At 41.4% G+C, this 21,018-nt stretch overlaps 3 protein-coding genes across 3 annotated transcripts; 1 reads left to right on the top strand and 2 right to left on the bottom strand.

The window, feature by feature from the left end:
• Positions 1-236: 236 nt before the first annotated feature.
• On the bottom strand, positions 237-3,906 carry LOC134671673 (pyroglutamyl-peptidase 1). Its single transcript, XM_063529498.1, has 3 exons — positions 3,530-3,906; positions 1,382-1,617; positions 237-465 (listed from the first exon to the last, which is right to left on the bottom strand). The coding sequence occupies exons 1-3, from the start codon at positions 3,752-3,754 to the stop codon at positions 243-245; spliced, it is 684 nt and encodes a 227-aa protein (XP_063385568.1). The 5' UTR covers positions 3,755-3,906; the 3' UTR covers positions 237-242.
• Positions 3,907-4,085: 179 nt separating this feature from the next.
• Positions 4,086-8,624, top strand: LOC134671672 (dnaJ homolog subfamily C member 2). The gene is made up of 3 exons (XM_063529497.1): positions 4,086-5,186; positions 7,362-7,505; positions 7,731-8,624. Exons 1-3 carry the CDS (start codon positions 4,317-4,319, stop codon positions 8,568-8,570), a joined length of 1,854 nt encoding a protein of 617 aa, XP_063385567.1. The 5' UTR covers positions 4,086-4,316; the 3' UTR covers positions 8,571-8,624.
• A 10,443-nt stretch (positions 8,625-19,067) lies between these two features.
• On the bottom strand, positions 19,068-20,804 carry LOC134671669 (uncharacterized). Its single transcript, XM_063529494.1, has one exon. It carries the CDS (start codon positions 20,477-20,479, stop codon positions 19,169-19,171), a length of 1,311 nt encoding a protein of 436 aa, XP_063385564.1. The 5' UTR covers positions 20,480-20,804; the 3' UTR covers positions 19,068-19,168.
• Positions 20,805-21,018: the final 214 nt, after the last annotated feature.

The raw sequence follows: 21,018 nt of genomic DNA, 5'->3' as shown, positions 1-21,018 counted from the left end.
TTTACAAGCCCCAACAGCAACAAATACATGCTAGTAAGTCCAAATTAAAGATCACGACAAACGTTTAATAGCTAATTGAGGCTTACCTATATTGCGTTTATAAACAAAGCCCTATCAGCAACGAGTATCTGAGTCAAAATGGAGTGCATATATATAGAAAACCACTGAGCAAGTCACTCATACAAGTCGTAAACTGACTGTGAACTGGTTGATTTGTTGTACAAGGCAGGAATGTGTCAGGGTTAAACCTCGTTAGTATCTTGTAAGGTAACTTCAGCCATCTTTCCGGCGGTGTCGTCGAGGCTGTCCCGCTCGCGCAGCTGCGTGAGACAGAGTGAGACGATGCGCTCGAGGCCCCGGGTGACGCGCGCCGTGTCCCACACGTCCGTGTCGGGGACGTGCACGAACAGGGTGCGCGCGCTGTCGGCGGCGAGCGATGTGTAGTAGATGTACTCGCATAGGTATCTGGCAACAATACAAGGACAGACCGTCAATATGTCACCTAAATCGATCATGTAAAGCCAAAATTTATGTTAGATCATTTTACATGAACTGTCGCCTGCGGGCTGCGGTATGTTCGGGGCGACACGACCTTCTAATCTTCGAAAAAAGAGCGTGCCTCCATCTTAAATGCCGCTAACGCACTTGCAACCAAAATGATATTCCGGCGGTCCATAGACGATGGTGATTGCTTACCATCTGTCAGTCAGTGCTCGTTTGCCTTCTATACCTATCATAAAAAAAACTATTGCCATAATTATATCGTTCCGTGTCAAGAATGTACTTCGGCATAACATCATCTGCATTTGTCGGTAAACTATAACTGATAAGAGTGATAAGATCTCTGGTGGTATGGCTGATGCTGATAAGTTCATTGCCTCGTGTCGTGTCGTCATTTTATTGTCAGTTATGAATTATTTATATGGTATTGTTTTACATCTTATTTGCAAAGTCAACGATCATTTGATACAATAGCAGATAAATCTTCATGACGTCAATGATTCAATTACACATTACTGAATCTAGCATACTTACTTCATGACATGTGATTCCGCTTCTGCATGAGTTTTAACCACTATAAGTGGATGATATTGTTACCTATGGCGATTTAAGGTACCTAAACCGGCTGGTTGGCTTACAGGGGGGGGGGGGGGGCTGAATAGCGATGGTTAGTTGGCAGCACTAATACATAGTCCTTCATTTATACCTGTCCGTCCAGATCACGCTAATTAGGCACAAATGCTATTAATTTGTGTAAAACTGTGTCCAGTAAAACTAAAGGTCCTCGTTCTGGTTATGCTTATATCCTGGTGAAACCTGCACGCACCCTCTCGTGCATCATGACCCCACTAGACACACCAGCAGCGAGGCCTGCACTCACCGGCCCGCGTCCTTGGACTCGACGGCAGTCAGCTCCTCGTCCTGGTTGAGCTCGGCGCATATCCTGGAGACGTCCAGCTTGGTGTGCAGCCTGACGGCTCCGCCGCCGGGCGCCGCGCAGCAGTGGTTGGCGGGACACTGCTCGAGGTAGTCCTGCCGCTGGTAGCCCTTGCGGTGCGCCTGCGTCTCCAGCGTGAGGCACTCCGCCACTCGAGACACGCCTACGTGGACCATCAGCTTAAACGTTTAAATTTTATATTTTATTAGATAATTGTTTTATTTTTGCTGAAATCAAGGGCTTTAGACTTGACTTTACTAGCAATTAGAAATAAAATTTTAAATGAATATAGTACATACAAGTTGTTACAAAATCAAAATAAATTACTTCAGCAATTTATGAGAAGCAGAGGCAATAACCAAACCTTTTTTAGGGTTCCATACCTCAAAAGGAAAAAAACGGAACCCTTATAGGATCACTCGTTCGTCTGTCTGTCTGTCTGTCCGTCTGTCACAGCCGATTTTCTCTGGAACTACTGGACCAATTAAGTTGAAATTTGGTACACATACGTAAGTTTGTGACCCAAATACGGACATGTAACGTAAACAAATGAATTTTAAACATGGGGGCCATAATTATTATGAGAATAAAGAATCTTTAACCGTAAAATGAAAGAGCTTATTGTAAGGATCTCAAATATATTTTTAAAATAAACAGTTTAGAAGTACAGTGGATTTCATTTATTACGACCTTGGTTGTAGCGACCATTCGGCTATAGCGACGTAAAATCCAAGTCCCATGAATTTAAAGCATATTTTAGTACAAGATTCATGTGGATATAGCAACTTCGGCTGTAGCGCCGAATTCGGGTTTAGCGACGGTTTTTAATGAACCATTTGTAACAAGTTCTTAGAAATCCCATGCAGATATTGCGACCGGAGTCGGTCGTCAAAGGACAATAGAGCTTTACTTTCTTATCTTTTGTTTACATCAACAGATGGTTAGCAAATGTGGTGACCTTTTGTTTATCGGTAGATATTAACTACATATTTAGATTCACTCGTTCGAAACGTACAGACAGCAACACTTACAAAAGGCATAAGGTCCACGTATGCACAGTTAACATGGTACTAACATGGAACGATGGTACTAACGTTTCGGATTTAAATCTATACAATATGTCTTTATCTTTTTACCTTTGCCTATAACGACTTCCGGATATTACGACGAAATTTCGGTGGTCCCTTCATCGTCGTTATATCCGAAATCCACTGTAATTCAAGAAAATAGGCAAAAAATGACCATTCCCCCACCCCTTATCTCCGAAACTACTGGGTCTAAAATTTTGAAAAAAATACATAAAATAAGTCTATACCTATAGATGACAGGAAAACCTATTAGAAATGTACAGTCAAGCGTGAGTCGGACTTAATTACTTAGTTTTCGATCCGACCCCTACAGATTTTTTAAAGAGATTTCACTCACGTTTCACATAAAAAAATACACTGTTAATAATTGTGTAATGTACGGAACCCTTGGAACGCGAGTCCGACTTGCACTTGGCCGGTTTTTCACATTAACTTAGTAGTTTGATTTTTCACAGCTTCAAGGGACCATATAGGGTAATTGCGTCAGTTTTCCGTCCGGTGTCAGTTTCCGTCCACTTGACGGATTGGTAAATAACACATTTGATTTATAATTTGCTACTTGCGAAATATAATTTTTATGTGGATAGATAAATTGTTTAGATATTATGGATGCAATAAGTCCAAAATTGTGCAGCAATGAAGGTTTATACTCAAATTTCGTCAAGTGGACGGAAACTGACACCGGACGAAAACTAGCACAATGACCCTACCTAAGTATATGGTTTTAATTTCAACTGCATACCTCCACGCGTTCCCGACATAAAGGGAAAGACAGACAGACGAACGGTCAACAAAGTGATCCTATAGGATAGGATAGGACTCTTATAAAAGTTCCGTTTTATTCTTTTGAGGTACGGACGGCACCCTAAAAATCACTAGAAATGCACATACATTAATACTATAGGTACATATACGCAGTAAATCATTAATTCAAAAACTTAAGTATTATTCAGGATTAGGACATTTAAGTGACAAAACGCGTGTAAAGCATAGAAGTAGGTACCTTAGGCTCGTGCGTGTCCCAGAGCGCGGGCACGAACTCGTCGACGTTGCTGTAGGTGACGGGCAGCTCCAGCGTCACCAGCTCGATGTTGTGCTGCTGCTCCAGCGCCGCCTTGTCCATCAGCTTCACCGCCTCCCAGCTCGCGTTCACGGGGTGCCCCACGAACGGCCCGAACCCCGTCACCAACACTATCGGCTTGAAAAACAACTCCAAGTCGTTGCACATGTTAACCGTACACAACACCTCTCTGTGATTATCTCAATTGTTTAATGCACAATGCGCAAATAGGACTGAAATATTGCTTTTTGTTTCACAATGTTTTGACGGCTAATGATAAGAATGTCATTGTCAGGTGATAAGTAGTGTTAGTAGGTTGGCGGCACTGCACTGTTGAGCAATTGTTGCCACACGAAAACATATAGGGGCATTGTACATGATCGCTATCGAAATTCGCTGAAATAATACTGTTTTGGTTACAACACTATGTGGAACAGTCTCGGTCCTTCAACCTGTCATTCAAGTTTCAACATTGTATCATTCATTCGTTCATTTTTAAAAGAACTAAACGTAGTCCTTGATATTTTCATGGCGCGTTTTAATTTTTAATAAATGATGTGCTCTATAAGTTAACATTAAAATTATTAATTTATTGTAGTTGTAAATACAGTTTTAGTTATCCGTAGTACTATTACCAAATTGGCAGTAGGCAATTTAATGCCGCAGTGTTTACTCAGTTATAGGTTATGTTAGGGTCGAATCCATATTTTATAAAGAGACCTTATTTATAATGACGGAGGGCGAGACTAGTAACAGTACGCGGACGGTGGCGGTGCCGTGCCCGTTCGTGAAGAGGAAAGTGGAATGCGTGGGAGCGGCGTTTCTGAGATACTTCAATATCAAATGCCACGGCGAGGATGCTTTGTTCGAAACGTCCACGGCGAACGAGAAATCGGAGGAGGTGGTGTTCGACGACGACGTGGAGTACCTGCGGAGCCTCGACCCTAAAGAATGGAAACAGCAGGACCACTACGCGGTGTTGGGTATGAAACAGCTGCGCTACAGAGCTACGGACGATGATATTAAACGCGCGTACAGACAGAAAGTGCTGCGCCACCACCCGGACAAGCGCAAGGCGCAGGGCGAGGACGTGCGCAGCGACGACGACTACTTCACCTGCATCACCAAGGCGTACGAGACGCTGGGCACGCCCGCCAAGCGCCGCTCCTACGACTCCGTGGACCCGGAGTTCGACGACTCCGTGCCCACGGCCGGCGACGTCAAGAAGGAGGGCTTCTACAAGACGTTCACCAAGCTGTTCGAGCAGAACGCGCGCTGGTCGGAGAAGCGCCACGTGCCGCTGCTGGGCGACGAGGACAGCCCGCGCGAGGCCGTCGAGCGCTTCTACGCGTTCTGGTACGAGTTCGAGTCGTGGCGCGAGTTCTCGTACCTCGACGAGGAGGAGAAGGAGCGCGGGCAAGACCGCGAGGAGCGCCGCTGGATCGAGAAGCAGAACAAGGCGGCGCGCGCCAAGCTCAAGAAGGAGGAGATGGCGCGCATCCGCTCGCTGGTCGACCTGGCGTACGCGCACGACCCGCGCGTGCAGCGCTTCAAGCAGGACGACAAGGACAAGAAGCTCGCCGCCAAGCGCGCCCGACAGGTAAACCTGCCAGTACCATCAACTTCTGTTTAACTAACTAAATAAACATGCACAAGTAAATTACTTCCATGTCAAACTAAAACCGTTTGCAGGATTGGGTTGTTGAGTGTCTTAGCTGCATTTTATGTAATAAATTAGAAATCATTTTACATCATTCTTTATTCCAAAACTCATACCTGATTTTATTTGCCAATAATTTCTTACATCAAATTCCAGTGTTGTGATGGTTTGCTTCCCCAGAGACCGTATTACCCTTTCCTAATGGGAGTCATTGCAAGACTGATAAGATTTTTGGGACTGGAACAAAATCCCAATTCTTCTGTATTACATGCATGCTATGAGAAACCACAACTCAATTACTCCAGTCAAATGAAAATATTTTATTTAAAGTTATTTACTATACTTAATTATGTACTAAAATAAAATGTCTATGTCTACAGCCAGGCAGAACCCTATTTAGCCTCTACTTGAGATAAGTTCTGATCTGGTCCATTTGGGCAGTTCAATCTACCAGCAACCACCTTCATATTGGTGTTTTGACTATCTCTTATGGGACCCCCATAAGAGATAGTCAAAACAGCAGCATGTTTCTGATTCTTTTGTGCATCGTCACATGAAAATTGTCAACATGTAATTAATACGGTGTTGTCATAAGGATGCATTTCATTGATCATGTTACTTAAATTGATGACTCACTTGTGATGAGGCAATTCCCAGAACAATATGTGAAAGATATTATATTGTTATACTTACTTACTATATAGATAATTGGCCAAAGCCAACACTGATTATTACTTCCTTAATTTTCAAATATTTGGACATGTTACACCAAAATGTTTGCTCTTGCATGATACTTTTCACATCATAAAGTAGGTATCAAGTAAGAGCAAAAATGTTATTCATAGAGTCAAATCAAGATAACTCTAGCTATTTTTATAGCACAGACGTTGTATACACTTAGCACTTGCACATCTGAGCTATAAAAATCGCTGCAGGGTTGTCTTGGTGATACTCTATAATTAATTCATCACGGAATTAGTCATATCTTCATAAGACAAGTATATTTGCTGATTGGCAAACAAACATCTGATATAATAATTTCTTATTTAATTTAAATAACATATATGGTGAATTGGATAAAATAACTTTGAAGTAGGATAATTTATAAATTGTTAATTATATACACCGTGTTTTTATTGAATTCCGTTAACTTCGTGGTATGGTTAAGTACGTTTAAGAGAACTAAATGGCATTGATAATTATCAAAAAAAAATTTTTTTTGCTTGTTTTTGAAAATAAAATTTGAGTTAAAAAGTAATTAAATGTAGCATATAGCGTTGTTGTAACACGGGCATTACATTTAACTCAACCAAACAATTGAAATCTGTTGTCACATCAATGTCATTTGGAATATCGATCGAACGAGATTGTACTTAAATTTAGTAGCAAATGTATGTACTCATTCTAAACACTAATCAATACGTAAACCGGCCCTAAGGCAAATGTACACGCTTGTAGAGGCCTTATAGGAAAAAAAATAATTATTGATTATCTCTGCAATGGAGTTAATTAGAAATATTAGAATATCTGTGTCTTTGAGAAAGTTACTTGATTTAAGCTCAGGAATGCACCCTTGAAATTAACGGAAATCAAAAAAAACACGGTGTGTTAGTAAACCGTACTTTGGCAAAACATACACTACTGCAATGCAACACTTTTCCATTGCGCTTCCTCGTGCTACCATAGACATTGCTTGTAGTTATTTGCAAATTTCAAATTTACCCTGAATTCTAAATTACACCAATGCACCTTAACTCTTTTCGTCCTGGTGATCATCTATAGTATAGATCATCTATGTATGTAAATAGGTGGTTGGTATAGAATCTATACCAACCACCTATTTACATACATCACCTTCAAAATTTTTAGTCCATTTTGAAGGGGATGTATGCAAATAGGTGGTTGGTATAGATGGCCACCAGGACGAAAAGAGTTAAGCCTCGTCTCCATATCGCGCGGAAAACCATCGAACATACACGCTTACTCTATACAGCCAGTATACATATAAAACAAATAGTTTCATAAAAAAAATATAATTATGAATGAGAAATAACAGTGAGTACGTAAGTAATGTAATAACAGCAGAAAAATATATTTTTGTTTTGTACATTCCAGGATGCCGTGCAAGCGAAGAAAGCGGAAGAAGAGAGGCTGATGAAGGAGGCGCTGGCGGCCAAGCAGAAGGCCGAGGAAGCCGAGCGCGCGCGCATCGAGGCCGCCCGCGCTGAGCGGGAGCAGGTCAAGAAACTGCTAAGGAAGGTAAATTCATGTTTTACTTATCTTAAGTATATCAAAACCGGCCAAGTGCTACTGGGACTCGCGTATGAAGGGTTCCGTACCAATAAAAACGGCCGACGGACAGCGGAGTTTTAGTAATAATGTCCCGTGTTTAGGGTTTTACCCTCTGGAACCCAAAAAATGAATAACTATTATTGGAACTCGTTATTTTTGCCTTGTTCTTACAACAACTTCCCTTTTACACAGGAACGTAAAGCCTTACGAGACTTGTGTAAGGCCAACAACTACTACGCGCAGACGGAGGAGGAGACGGTCGCGCACATGGCGGCCGTCGAGAAGATCTGCGAGATGATGAAGGTGCTCGAGCTGCAGGAGCTCGGCAAGAGGCTCGAGGCCGCCGGCCGCGACGCCTTCCTGCAGACCGTCAAGGAGGCAGAGGACAGGCTCGAGGAAGAGCGCCAGTCACTCTTTGAAACTAAGAAAGAACAAGAACAGAAAGTCAAGAAGGAACTAGCATCTAAATTACCCATTGAATGGTCCGCCGACATGACACAGTTGCTCATCAAAGCTGTGAACTTATTCCCCGCCGGCACCAGCCAGCGCTGGGACGTGGTAGCCAACTTCCTCAACCAACACGGAACCTTCATAGATGATAGACGCTTCAACGCTAAAGAAGTACTCGCCAAAGCCAAGGACCTCCAGAGCTCGGACTTCTCTAAGAGTAGCCTTAAAAAGGCTGCTAACGAAGAAGCATTTGACACATTTGAGAAGGACAAGAAGAAAGCGGTCAGCGTTGATGACAACAGCATATCAAAGAGCGACAGTGGATCCAAGCTAGTCAACGGAACAGCCAAGCCTAAAATGAACGGAGACGTACCTAAAGAAGTCAAAGAAGTACCCTGGACGAAAACTGAGCAGGAGCTACTTGAACAGGCCATCAAGACCTTCCCGGTGAGCACTCCGGAGAGATGGGACAAGATTGCAGACTGCCTCCCCAACCGGTCCAAGAAGGACTGCATGAAGAGATACAAGGAACTAGTAGAATTAGTGAAGGCAAAGAAGCAAGCCTCCAACTTAGCTAAATAACATTAAATGACGCCTAGTTCTGTATCAAATTGTAAAATACATATTTTTATGGGATTGAAGTGATTTTAGAATTTAAAGTTCCCCTAAAGTCTGTGGTCGTATTTTTTTTCTAAATCTAAAGTTTAAGTTCTAACGAGAAAGTGACTTCAATGTATAATTCAATTGTTTAATAGATGACAATTTTATTCCTTAATTAAATTTTAGTTTGTTAATTTTGTTATAGGTACTAGCATAACAAAAGTAGCTCAAGATGCAATGATCAAAATGAAACACATATTTATTAGACGCGTGCAGTTCATTTTGAAACATCATTTTGAACACCTCGCTGCTATAGTTACTTCTGCCGCTGAATTAACGAACATTGTTTTACGTAAATGTCTACTTAGTATCGGCACACAAACTGGAAAGAAATATCTTTACAAAATTCCTTTGGATGTGCTTTTTTTTACAACGAAAGTCCTGAATTTGTCCTTTGAGCTATTAATATACTAACGCTGTGTGTGTCCTTCAATATGCCTTGATCGGACGTCAGCGCTCATGGGACACCTCTTAGCGTTGCAGTAACAATTTTGAATAATATCTTAATGTAGGTACTATTCTTTTAATAAATGATTTTGTTACCAAGCAAAGAAGCTCTAGTTTATTATATTAACCCTTTTAACGTCACTTTAACGGGAATAATAGTTGTCGACAAGAACGCTTATAATGGCTCCTCTACACGATGGGCCAGCGCCGGCCACTCCAAGGGACGCAGCCATGCGGTAGAATGAGATAGCAATATCACTTGCTCCCTCTAACGCATAAATGCGTCCCTAGAGTGGCCGGCGCTGGCTCATCTTGTAGAGGAGCCATACGTTATAGCGTGCGTTGATAAAGTAACCTAATGAGGTTGGCGTATGCCCGACATTTTTGGATATTAAATAATCATATAATGTTATTTGTGCATTGCTATAATGTTATTTGTGCATTGCAGATAATTTATTTATACATTATATTCGGTACCTACACTTGTGGGCGCAACAGGGCGTCGCGGCGCAGAGTTTGAGAACCCTTGCACTATATGATTTGAAACCGTGTTTTAAAATATAGGTAGGCATATTATTATGCTTACATAATAACTACATATCTATAAGCACAAAATAACTTTGATATTGGTACCTACATACTTGAAAATAATAATACTATATACATAGTTGATTGCATTACACAATACTGCTTTGTTAAACAGTAGATAAAGTTCATGCCCTTGAAGCATTGCACAATGAATCATTCGCTATGATACGAGTAGACAGTCCATCATATTCATAATACTGTGGTATTTATGGTACTGTAATAACGTTCATAATGGCCAACAACAGATGGGTACAGTCAAGGAATTTTATTGTTAAGCTATTTTGCATTTCTTAATCTACATCAGACCTTTCATTTCACAGGAAAAGTATTGAAAAAAATAATCGAGAATCCCATCAATCTCATGCATTCACCAGCTGGTGGAACAAGTGCTTAGCAACTTTTGTTTGACCCTGGCAGTACAATTACCAACTAATATACAAACATACTACGGCATTAGTTGCGTTTAGGGCGATAAGCACACAACCGTGTCAGTGTATTCGTAGCGCCAACGATCGTCCACGTTGTTAGCTAACAACACGAATAAATGATTATGATTATTATGAATCTTATTACAAATATATAAAGCTCACCCATGGCTAGTAAGTTGTTAGTAGGCTGCCTGATGGATGTCTAAAAAGAGGGTCGTCAGGGGTCGAAGGTCGCCGCGCAGGACTCGCCATCATGGGAACGGGGCATCGGCAAAAGCACTGTCCCACTGCCGGCGAAAAAGCGGCTGAGTAGGTAGTTGTCAATTATCGCGAGCTAGACATAGAATAGAAGTACTATAGCAGATAAATGTAGATATTGTTTTTCCCTGACCTGCAATAGAGCTCCTAGGTAATATCCGTATATAATATTCGCTGAGTGTCCGTCTGTGTTAAGTAGGTAAGTAGATGAATTAGACCTGAACTGAAACGGGGACGGGACTCCTTGACTAAACATTGCCAACTTTTGAGAATCCTAACTAAACATGCCTACTCACTTCTCGAAGAACCCCATATACCTATATTACCTCCATCAGACGCTACGCGCTACTTCTTCTTAAAATAAAACTACGTACTAACTCATACCAAAACAGTCAGCTGACTATCGGTAGAACTTAGCTCGTTACAATAAGGTCTACTTATGGTCAAATATAATGATGTATTGAGGATGGTATAATTTAGCAGCACGTTGTTTGGCGCCGACACGAGTCGTTTACCACAGTGGCGCGAGTTATCAAGGTCGCGGTAATAGCCCCGCGACCACCGTGTACTGTATTTGTCCACTTTCTAGCTATAGGTATGTTTATTTTATTTTCATCCTGGATGAACAACGCAATGATGAAGGCAGACAGAATTAGGGTACTTAATGTTTTTGTCTCTAAAAATTGATAGAGAATTCGCTGGGCTAAAGCGTGACACTTCTCGTTATTTGCCTATCTCTAAGACTCTATCTATCGAATATGCCAAGAGTGATAGAGTGGTAAATAGAAAATAATTTTCTTCTTAGTTAGGAGGTACCTATGTGGGTCAATCTTTTTCTCCGTCTGTGGCGTCTGTCGTTGCTGACTAAAGAATCTACCACACGATCACGTAATACTCTGAATCTGATGGCGATTGGGATTAAGTCAACTTACTTACTGATATAATAACTCCGAGAATCATTGACACGAAATAGTCCACCTTCAACCAAACCAACCGATGATAAAATACAAGTTCTGGGAGTGAGGTTGTCCAACTGAAGATGTAAACGTGTGTCAGTATGTGCCGCACACCACGCTAAAGAAATTGTGAGAAGTTTATAATAAGTAGGTAATGTACACTGGCGTCCAAAAGTGCATGGAGATGTTTCAACCGTAATATTAAGGCATTACGGTCGACATCTATCCATGCACTCTTGAACGCCACACTACCTAGGTGGAAAATCTATGTGACAGAGCTAGGTTTCTACGTGCTACGTGTTAACGCGATGCAGACGGATATTACCAAAGACATAATCTGAGATCAATGATGGATCGATGCACAATGGTAGAGAAAGTGCGTCTCGGCCGCGCCAGTTCCGCGTGATTCGGCGAGTCGTCCGCGGATTACCTTAATTACTGGCAGATTTCCGAGCTCGCAATTTGAAGATTGGTTGCGCAATCCAAAACTGTAACTATTACTAGATACATATATATATGTACCTACTCGTAAGCATATAATATACTTCCTAGAATTATAATATTGCCCCGTTATCCATAAACGCATTACCTACTTCCCTACTTCTCAGTTAGTTAATTAAAGTTTTATCCCTTTCTTGCAAGTAAGTACCATACCGAAGTCAAAATGATAAACGATTAGATTATATAAATAAGTAGCTACGTGTTAGTCTTGGGAAAACACATAGCTGATTAAGCTGATGATAATTCCTAGGACCTTACGTCTATAGAAATGGATCAATAAAACGAAATCCTTCTATTAAAACAGTTTTAATAATCAATTGTATAAAATAACTAAAACTACAATCTCTAAAAATGAACATTCATTAGGAAAAATACAAAAGTTGAGTAAATAAAGTAAATAAACACCGCTTGTGAAGTTTTATTCGAATTTCGAAAATATGCTAAATTAAAATATCACCCTGTGTGTTAATCAGAACGTTTTCATCTTATAAATACCTTAATAGAGTGGCTTAGTAGGTAGGGTAGGGTAGGGTCATGCAATGCGGACAAATCCGTCTGCGGAAAATGCCGTACACGAGCGTAGCTAGGTAAGTAGGTACCTATATTTCTTTTCGACTATGGGAAATATATAGAGCCGATTGGCTTTTGAATGCTGAAACTAAAAACAATTGCTGCTTTGTCGATGAAGTTAACAATAATCGTGTAATACCTACTTATTATTGTTAGATTAAAAAAAAAAGCTTGTATGTGTAGGTACTTACGTTATTTCCCACAGACGGATATGTCCGCATTGACTTTAATCACAGTCAGGTCACAGAATAAATAATAGTACTAGGTACAGAAGACTCACTCACTAACAAAACGCGTCTGTCACGATCAGCACAGATATGGCCGTTAGGTGGCGACAGCACCACGCGCGGCTTATGGCAAACCCCAAAATTGGGGTCGAACGGATGGAGTTTTAGCTACCTGTAGCAAAGCGACGAAATCGCGGAGTGAGCCACGCCTGGTCAGGTTTAAAAAGTCACCAGATTTTTGCACACTTTATTCGAGCTTTCGTTGTGCATGACATTATGATAGACGACTGTACCTACTATCGACTTTGAAGACCGACTGTACGCATGACAGGTACCGCAGTACCCAATAAACCCCTTAAAATAATGTAAACCTTATTGCTAATTATCGAGTAAGTAATAAATAATCGAGTTTGGTTCCGTTCCGTGAAGGCACATTCAAGGCCAAAGATTGCAATTAAAGCTTAGTCGTTAATCAATCGTCGCGTCAGCGAAATGAGACGGTCTTGGACGCAGGTTAGGGCGCGTGTACCTACACTCTAGGCAATCTACCTGTTTGTCGGATGGATCACTGCAGACAACAAACGAAGGGTTCCGTATGAAGGTATCCGATGTCCGTCTGTCTGTCTGTCTGTGCGTCAGCAGATTTTGTAAATATGACTAACAATATGTAAATTCTCACAAAATGCGTCATTCACAATGTGCATTTTGCGAAAACTTATAATTAAGTATAAGTAATAAAAATTGGTGGGTACAAGAAATGTACTTTTAACCGTCTCATTTCGTCACACGAGGTACATTCATTATCTATTACAATTCTTAAAATACTTGAAAATTGTTTACAACTTAATACAAGTTCTAAAAGACAAAAACTAAACTGTCATATGTTCCACATTACAATAAAATACGAAAAGAATCAATTCAAACAGATATGTTACCTACTTCTTATGATCATTACAAAAATCCAAATGGGAGGAAATAACTTCCAAAACATACGAAGACGAAGACTAGCTGATTAACTTATGTTACAAACAAAGTCATAACTACCACTGATTTAATCATCATCATACCGCTAACATGGAGATATTGCCTCTCTTCTCTAGCGCTAGAAAATCCCAGAGCGATAGAGAGGCAGATATGGTATTTATACGTTATAATGCAAAGAGAAAAAAATATACCATATAGGTACCTAACAATGAAGCACTCTATTCCGTTGAGAGACGAGAGAGGTAAGTACAGATAGAGTTTTACATGTGATTTATGTATAGTTAGATCGCGTTGCAGACATCCGATCTGGGATGACCGAAGCCGTACCACCGTCGACAATTGACTGATCAAATTAGAACTTAATCACAAAGACATAAAGATCCTCCGATGGTCAGTTAGTGTAACCCCCCCCCCCCCCCCGGCCCTCGATTAGTTACCGGAATTATTAAGTTCAGACACCGCACAGGAGATATCTTCAGTTTCCAATAGGTATCTACGTCTACGCCTATACCTATTTTGGCAAACTCTAGGGGCGACACAGACGAACTAGGTAGTTGAATGTACCCCGGCTACAGCTTGTATGCATGGGAACTCTAGTGGGGATTATATATTATAGTATGAACACAAATAATTTCTAGAGAAATGTATAGTACAGTGGTTGCTCTAGTATGAATATAAGATGTTACATGGCAGGGGTAGGCAAACCGCTACTACCTATTTGAATTACCTTCAAGCAACCTAATAGATTTTAACACTTGATTTTTCACTGACTGACCACAAAGGGGTCATCCATTAATTACATCACACGTTTAGGGGGAGGGAGGGGTCAAGAAAATGTGACATATTGTGACATGGGGGAGGGGGGAGACACAAACTTTGTGACGTCACTTTAACTTCATCAGCAACCGAAAATTTATTTATATTATTTTATTCCCTGTACATTTAAATAACAAGTTTTTAAAACGATAATCGTTTTTATTCGTTTAATTTTCTTTCCTAAGCAGTTTTAGGTTATAAAATCACTAATATTTATATCGTCAAAAATATTTTGATAAAATATTAATATTACTTAGGTACTTACTTAATTCGATTTGGCGATTTCGTAGAAAAAACTGTGACGTCACACTAGGGTTTTACCAAATGTGACCAAGTGTGACAAGGAGGGGGGGAGAGGTAAAAAAACCTAGAAATTCGTGTGACGTAATTAATGGATGATCCCAAAGATTGCCGGCACGTAACCAGTGCCCTAAATCAGTAAAAGTTTATCTAGATATCTAGGTTTTTGTGTTAATAGCATTTTGATTGAATATCTCTAGAACTTCCGTAAACGACATTCGCATGTTAAGTAACCGTATTGACATTACTAGAGGGCGGAGTGCCGGTGGCAAATTTCACACAAAAGGTATGGAGTCGTTTTTATAATTATTATTTTAGGCTTGAATAATAAAATTATTCATTTACCTAATGTACTTAGTATGGTACCTACTCGTAAATTGGAAGTAAGTACTTAACACTATGCACTAAAATTCCGATAGAAGAAAGTTTTCTGGTAATAGATATAGTTAGGACTATTTTAAGCCTCCAAGGAAGTGAAACCGTGCGAAATAAACTCGAATTGGTTCTAGATAGAAACCCAGATGCTGACGAATTAAGGAATATGATTACAATGGAAAATTATAAACAAGTCCTTAAACATGCAACCATGACATCGGTAGATGTAGAGCGATCGTTTTCCACTCATAAATGGATCTTCAATAAATTAAGAAAACGATTCACTCCGAAAAACCAGGAACATGTCCGTCAGGCCATAGTCCAGTCATTTTATAACATGGATACGCACTTAAGTGTAGATTGTGAGGAGGACCTCGAACACATAATTCCAGTCCTCAATTGTAATTGAATGGTCTTGAAAATAATATATCGTTTGGCAGGTATAACTTCTTAGTCTAGTATTTAGTACCTAATGATAATGTTTTGATAAGAAAACATATTATTATGTATTATAGATATTAACAACATATTACATTATATTTGTATGCTCGTAAGATAATTTCTATAAGTTCCTAAAAATTATTATGCAAAATTAATCATTTATTCGTTATTTATTTAATCATAAGAATACTTAGGCGACTCCATACATTTAGTGTGAAATTTGCCACCGGTACTCCGCCCTCTAGACATTACACAATCGTAACGCTATACAGTATGCATAAGCCATATACATATATATGCATATTAAATACCCATTACTTGTTTTATAATACTGTCCATATTTAGACATAAATAAGGCGATGTGAATATTTGGTCACTTCAAAGTACTATAACATAATATAAAATAGCTAAGTTGAGGAAATTGAAAGCCATGCTGCAACTGCCCATACCAAAGACATGTTCCAGAAAGTCAAAATCCTTACTCGCGACTATAAACCCAGAAATTGGCACATAGCCGACAATGATGGACAAACTTTATCAGATCTGGGCAAAGTGTTGGAAAGATGGAAAGAGTACTCGGAACAACTCTATAGAGATAGTCCTGAACATCTTCTGGTACGAAGGGACGCTGAGCATGCTCTGGAACCGGACATCCTCCTCTCCGAAGTGGAAGAATCCATCAAGCGCCTGAAGATAAATGCCGTAGGAACTGACGGTATATGTGCTAGTCTCCTTTAAAAATCTAGGCAGTGAGGGAACGCAGTTCTTACACCAGATCTGTCAGAAAGTGTGGAGGACTGGTCAGTGGCCAAGAGACTGGACTGAATCGTTGGTAATACCTCTTCATAAAAAAGGCTCAACGCTCAAGTGTGACAACTATAGAACTTTGTCTATCATATCCCATGCCAGTAAGGTGTTTCTGAACATTATAAACTCGCGATTAGCGAAGTTCTTGGATCGGCAAATACCTGCTGAGCAAGCTGGATTCGTACCTGGGCGGGGGACACGGGAGCAGATCTTTAACGTGCGCCAGATCATCGAGAGATGCCGTGAATGGAACAAACCGCTCGTCTTATGCTTCATAGACTATGCCAAAGCATTTGACTGTGTCAGATGGGAAAACATGCTGAACGTGCTCTCTGAGATGGGCGTCCCCGCTCATTTAGCACATCTCATAGAAAATCTATACGCCGAAAGTACTGCCAGAGTCCGCATCGAGAATACGTTGTCAGGTCAGTTCAAGCCGGAAAGAGGAGTGAGACAGGGCTGTATATTGTCTCCTAAGCTCTTCAATATCTACGGCGAATACATTGTACGCAAGGCCATCGAGAACTGGGACGGCGGCATATCGATTGGCGGACAGACGATATGCTGATGACACAACGCTCTTGGCTTCCGATGAGGAGGAGATGAGTCGATTGTTCAAACGAATAGAAGCCGAAAGCATCAAATTAGGACTTCATGTCAACCATGCAAAGACCAAGCTGATGTTTGTGTATCGGAAAAACGCTCCTCCACGAAGCTTACAACTAAAAGATCTCGATTGTGTCGGTGCCTTCACCTACCTCGGCTCACTTATATCTAGCGATGGTAGCTGTGACGGGGAAATTATTCGGAGGATTCAAATATCGAAGGGAGCTATGGCTCGGCTAGATAAGATTTGGAGGGATCGTAGTATATTAAGACAGACAAAGGTTAGACTTGTACGCTCTCTGGTTTTCCCAATCTTTCTGTATGGTTCGGAGACATGGACCATACGAGCCAATATGATAAAGCGTATAAACGCGTTTGAGATGTGGTGTTGGCGCCGACTTTTACGAATTCCGTGGACGGCAATGCGTACCAATCAGTCCATAACGGAGGAGCTACGCATAAAACGCAGGTTGTCAACGATATGCCAGGACCAAATGCTTTCATACTTCGGACACCTCTCACGTCGCTCTCCGGATAGCCTGGAAAGAGTAATAATGACGGGCAAAGTTGAAGGCACGAGACCTCAGGGCCCTCCTCCTGCTAGATGGTGTGCTCAAATTACGGCACCTATGCAATTAAAACTGCACGAGGCCATGCGCATGGCGGGGAATAGAACCCTATGGAGGAACCTGGTCTTCAACAGAAGGATATGATGTCACGATCCTCAGTATTGAGGGACCGACTGAAGAGAATATAAATACTGATACATATATTTTAACATTATTAACATTTTGTGAGAAATGAGCACCATTTATAATAGAAGGTTAGACATTAGACAGCATGGAATGACATATGCATCGCGCAGTTGGGTAAAAAGGAATGATGACTGTATCCTAATGAATGGTAATGGCATATTAGTTATTATCAAAGTACTTAGGTTCTTAATGATAATTGTAATTACTTTTGATAATCATTATCCATTGAACAATTCTCACATAGTGGTTTGTGGTGGCCATTTAATTCTAACTATTATATAATCTGTGTCAAAGTGTCAATACACCAAATCCAATAAAATCTACCATTACTACGTACATTTAGATCTTCTTTTCAGTCTAAATAATTTATCCTCTATTGAAATAAGTACAATTGCGTTATTCCAGATCAAATACCTATATGCTCCTATAGGTAATAATATTAAATCAATTAAATCTAAATAATTGAGATTACAATTGAGAAGTTTTGAGCAATCATATAATTTTTATTGCTTTAACAAAGGGGTAAACATTAAAACATGGAAAAAAAATAGAGAGACAATTAGGATAGAGTACTAGCATGGCATGAGTATCAATGTCAAGAGATTCTAGTCCACAGGCAATAGGCTCGGACCACTGGATATATTGTATTGTTATAGTGGAGTAAATATAGCGAGAGCTAAGTATGAAATGTTACTTTGATAATTAGAATAATATTACATTGCAATAGATCACGTTTTCATATTTAAGTATACAATAGTGTGTTCACAGCTTATCAGAGAATAAACGTGACAAAGCTGCAATTTCGTATAACACTTATAAAATAATTATTAAATTGGAATGTAATTTTCCCCTAATCCTACAAGGCACATGGTTATTAAAGTTATAAAAATGGCTCGTTCATTATTTGGTTCTGCAGGTCCCTGCCAGAGAATAATAAATATACTTTAGATTAGGTTACATAGTTATTGCCTTACATCTTATAATACTACAACATAAATTATAGTTACAAAAAGTAGTTTTGGGACTAAGTATTTTATTTGAACACAATTTACACCATCTGAGAACTTTAGGCTGCTTTTCCACTGAGGCAGAGATGAGAGACGTGTAGGAACATCGGGACTAACCAATAGAATTAGTTCTCTTCACTGCCCTGCTGGATTTCAACCAATGCTATTGGTTGATACCTGCATGCTCCTCTCATCCACACACAAGTGGAAATACAGCCTTACTCGTATAACGAGTTTATGGTGTGTAGTGTGGAAAAATCTAGGAATAGCCAGGAATATTTTGAGCCTTTGTTTGAGATTCATCATTGGAATAATCGTCATGCTCACTAAAGTCACTAACTTTCATAAAGCTTTGTAACACTTTTGCAATTAAGCATCAGGCCGACATACATAAAAACAATCTTCTAACCAAAAAGAAATCAGCAAACCTGCAAGACTAAACATGTAAATACTTCTACTGTATCTTGCATCCCTTTCTCTTCTTGTGCATCTCAGCTTGCTTGCTCTTCTTCTTGGCCAGGCCCTCGGCCGTGATGTCAGATATCACCGACAACCTCTTGGAGTTGTCCTGGTGCCGGTCCATGTGCGGGGGGCCCGCCAGGTCCGGGGGGAACGTGGAGCTGTACAGGTTGTTGTTCTCACTGTAGCTGTGCGGGATCGCCTGTGGAGGACTGTCACCAGTCTCTACGGCATAGTGGGAAGCTGGTCGGATACTCACCGGGTCAGGGAAGCGGGGCTTCTTGCCTGATGTAGGTGGAGGTGGGGGCTGCCTGTGCTGAAGTGATGACGTCCCAGAATTGGAGGCGGAGCGATCCGATTCAAAAGACCTGGTGTGCACATGTGTCACATTGTTTATATTGACAGTGGATGTGCCGGGTTGGTCGTTGTAGTACTGTTTGGATATCTCCTTGGACTGTAGGGCACTGGCTTTCGATTGGATATGTTCCTTTTCGAAAGGCTCTACGTAGTTCAGATCTGAATCCACAGATTTGCAAAGCCTTAATCTATTGTCACGTATTATGTCCCTGGGGTTGCTGTAGGCATCGCAGAGTGTGGCCTGGCTGGTGTCAGGCGTGTCTATCTGCTGGGCAGTCAAGCGCTGCTGTTTCTTGAGGAGGGCCTTCTGGCGAGCCTTCTCCTTGGCCCGCTGGAGCTTCTTGTACTCGCGCTCCTGCAGCAGGCGCGCCAGTTCGCCGTCCTGTGCCTCCACAGCGCACCGCATGTCCGCCAGCAGCACATCCTGTTGCTGCACCTCGCTGCTCAGCTGTCTCGCGAGCCGAGCGTCTCGCTCCTCCTGCTCCAACCTCAGCCTCAGCTCTTCAAGTTCCGCCGGCGACAGCCCCAGCTCCTCCGGCGCTATGCCGCCTAAGAGCTTAGGCGGAGATTTGACGGGAGCCGCCCGGGCCGGCTCGGGCGGAGTGCCCGAGGAGCTGGGCTGGATGAGGTCGGTGTGCTGGCGGCGCTGGCGGCGAAGGTTGATCTCGGCCATCTCTCGCGCGATCTCGGCGTCCACGTCGGCCTGGCGGCGGCGCGCGAGCTCGCGCAGGCGCGCCTCTTGCTCGAGCCCCTGCTGTTCGCTCAGCGCCACCGGGAAGTCCTCGCGGATCTGCTGGTTGCGGAACCTGTTCTCGCAGAGGTGTGAGGAGATCTCTCGGTCCTGCAGGCGGTGCGCCAGCGCGCCGTCCGCGCGCACGAGCCACTGCTCGCGCAGGTCCCCCACATGACCGAGTTTCGGCATCGTGTCGCTCGCTTGAAAACCCGCCATCAAGTATAACTTCACCAAACTTCAGTATTGAAAACTAGATTTCACTAAGTTTCCGAGTTGTTTATTGATTAACTAGCTCGCCATGGCACGAACAAACAATTCGTCCAATCACTATAAAATCCACAATACTGTCTGATACTTTTCTTGCTCAACTTTCTTCGTTCCGTGAGAATAAGCGGTGGCTTTTTACATTTTATGTGAACCGAGAACAATGGGGTAAGTTTTGATAATCTACATAATAATTAAATTACAGAACTGTGCAACGCACGAGCAAGCAGTCGCGAACGAGCTCCCCCCGCTTCCCTCTGTCCCCACTTCATAACAAATTCCTGTATGACAGGTGAATTCCAGCTAGTGATGTGAGTCACAAAGTACATTTTGATACAATCGACCGATTGTTTTATTTTACGAATCTAAGTTAAAAATAAATATCTGGGAGACCGAGTTTTGCTTACTTAAAAACTTAAAAATGCGCGTTTACCCAGAAATAAACCTAGCTCGATCGAGTTATCGCCCCCGAAAACCCATATAGCAAATTT

The sequence above is a fragment of the Cydia fagiglandana genome, chromosome 16 (assembly GCF_963556715.1).
Source record: "Cydia fagiglandana chromosome 16, ilCydFagi1.1, whole genome shotgun sequence".
Classification (NCBI taxonomy): Eukaryota; Metazoa; Arthropoda; class Insecta; order Lepidoptera; family Tortricidae; genus Cydia; species Cydia fagiglandana.
Note: the sequence above shows the minus strand (reverse complement) of the source record. Positions and strands in the feature narration are given on the sequence as shown.

Excerpts from the sequence above, each read along its gene's own strand:
- LOC134671673 (XM_063529498.1), bottom strand. The coding sequence starts at position 3,754 with ATGTGCAACGACTTGGAGTTGTTTTTCAAGCCGATAGTGTTGGTGACG. Across the intron at positions 1,618-3,529 it reads GGGACACGCACGAGCCTAAG|CTGATGGTCCACGTAGGCGT; the intron begins GTACCTACTTCT and ends TAAACGTTTAAG. Across the intron at positions 466-1,381 it reads GAGTCCAAGGACGCGGGCCG|ATACCTATGCGAGTACATCT; the intron begins GTGAGTGCAGGC and ends TATTGTTGCCAG.
- LOC134671672 (XM_063529497.1), top strand. The coding sequence starts at position 4,317 with ATGACGGAGGGCGAGACTAGTAACAGTACGCGGACGGTGGCGGTGCCG. Across the intron at positions 5,187-7,361 it reads CCGCCAAGCGCGCCCGACAG|GATGCCGTGCAAGCGAAGAA; the intron begins GTAAACCTGCCA and ends TGTACATTCCAG. Across the intron at positions 7,506-7,730 it reads TCAAGAAACTGCTAAGGAAG|GAACGTAAAGCCTTACGAGA; the intron begins GTAAATTCATGT and ends CCTTTTACACAG.
- LOC134671669 (XM_063529494.1), bottom strand. The coding sequence starts at position 20,479 with ATGGCGGGTTTTCAAGCGAGCGACACGATGCCGAAACTCGGTCATGTG.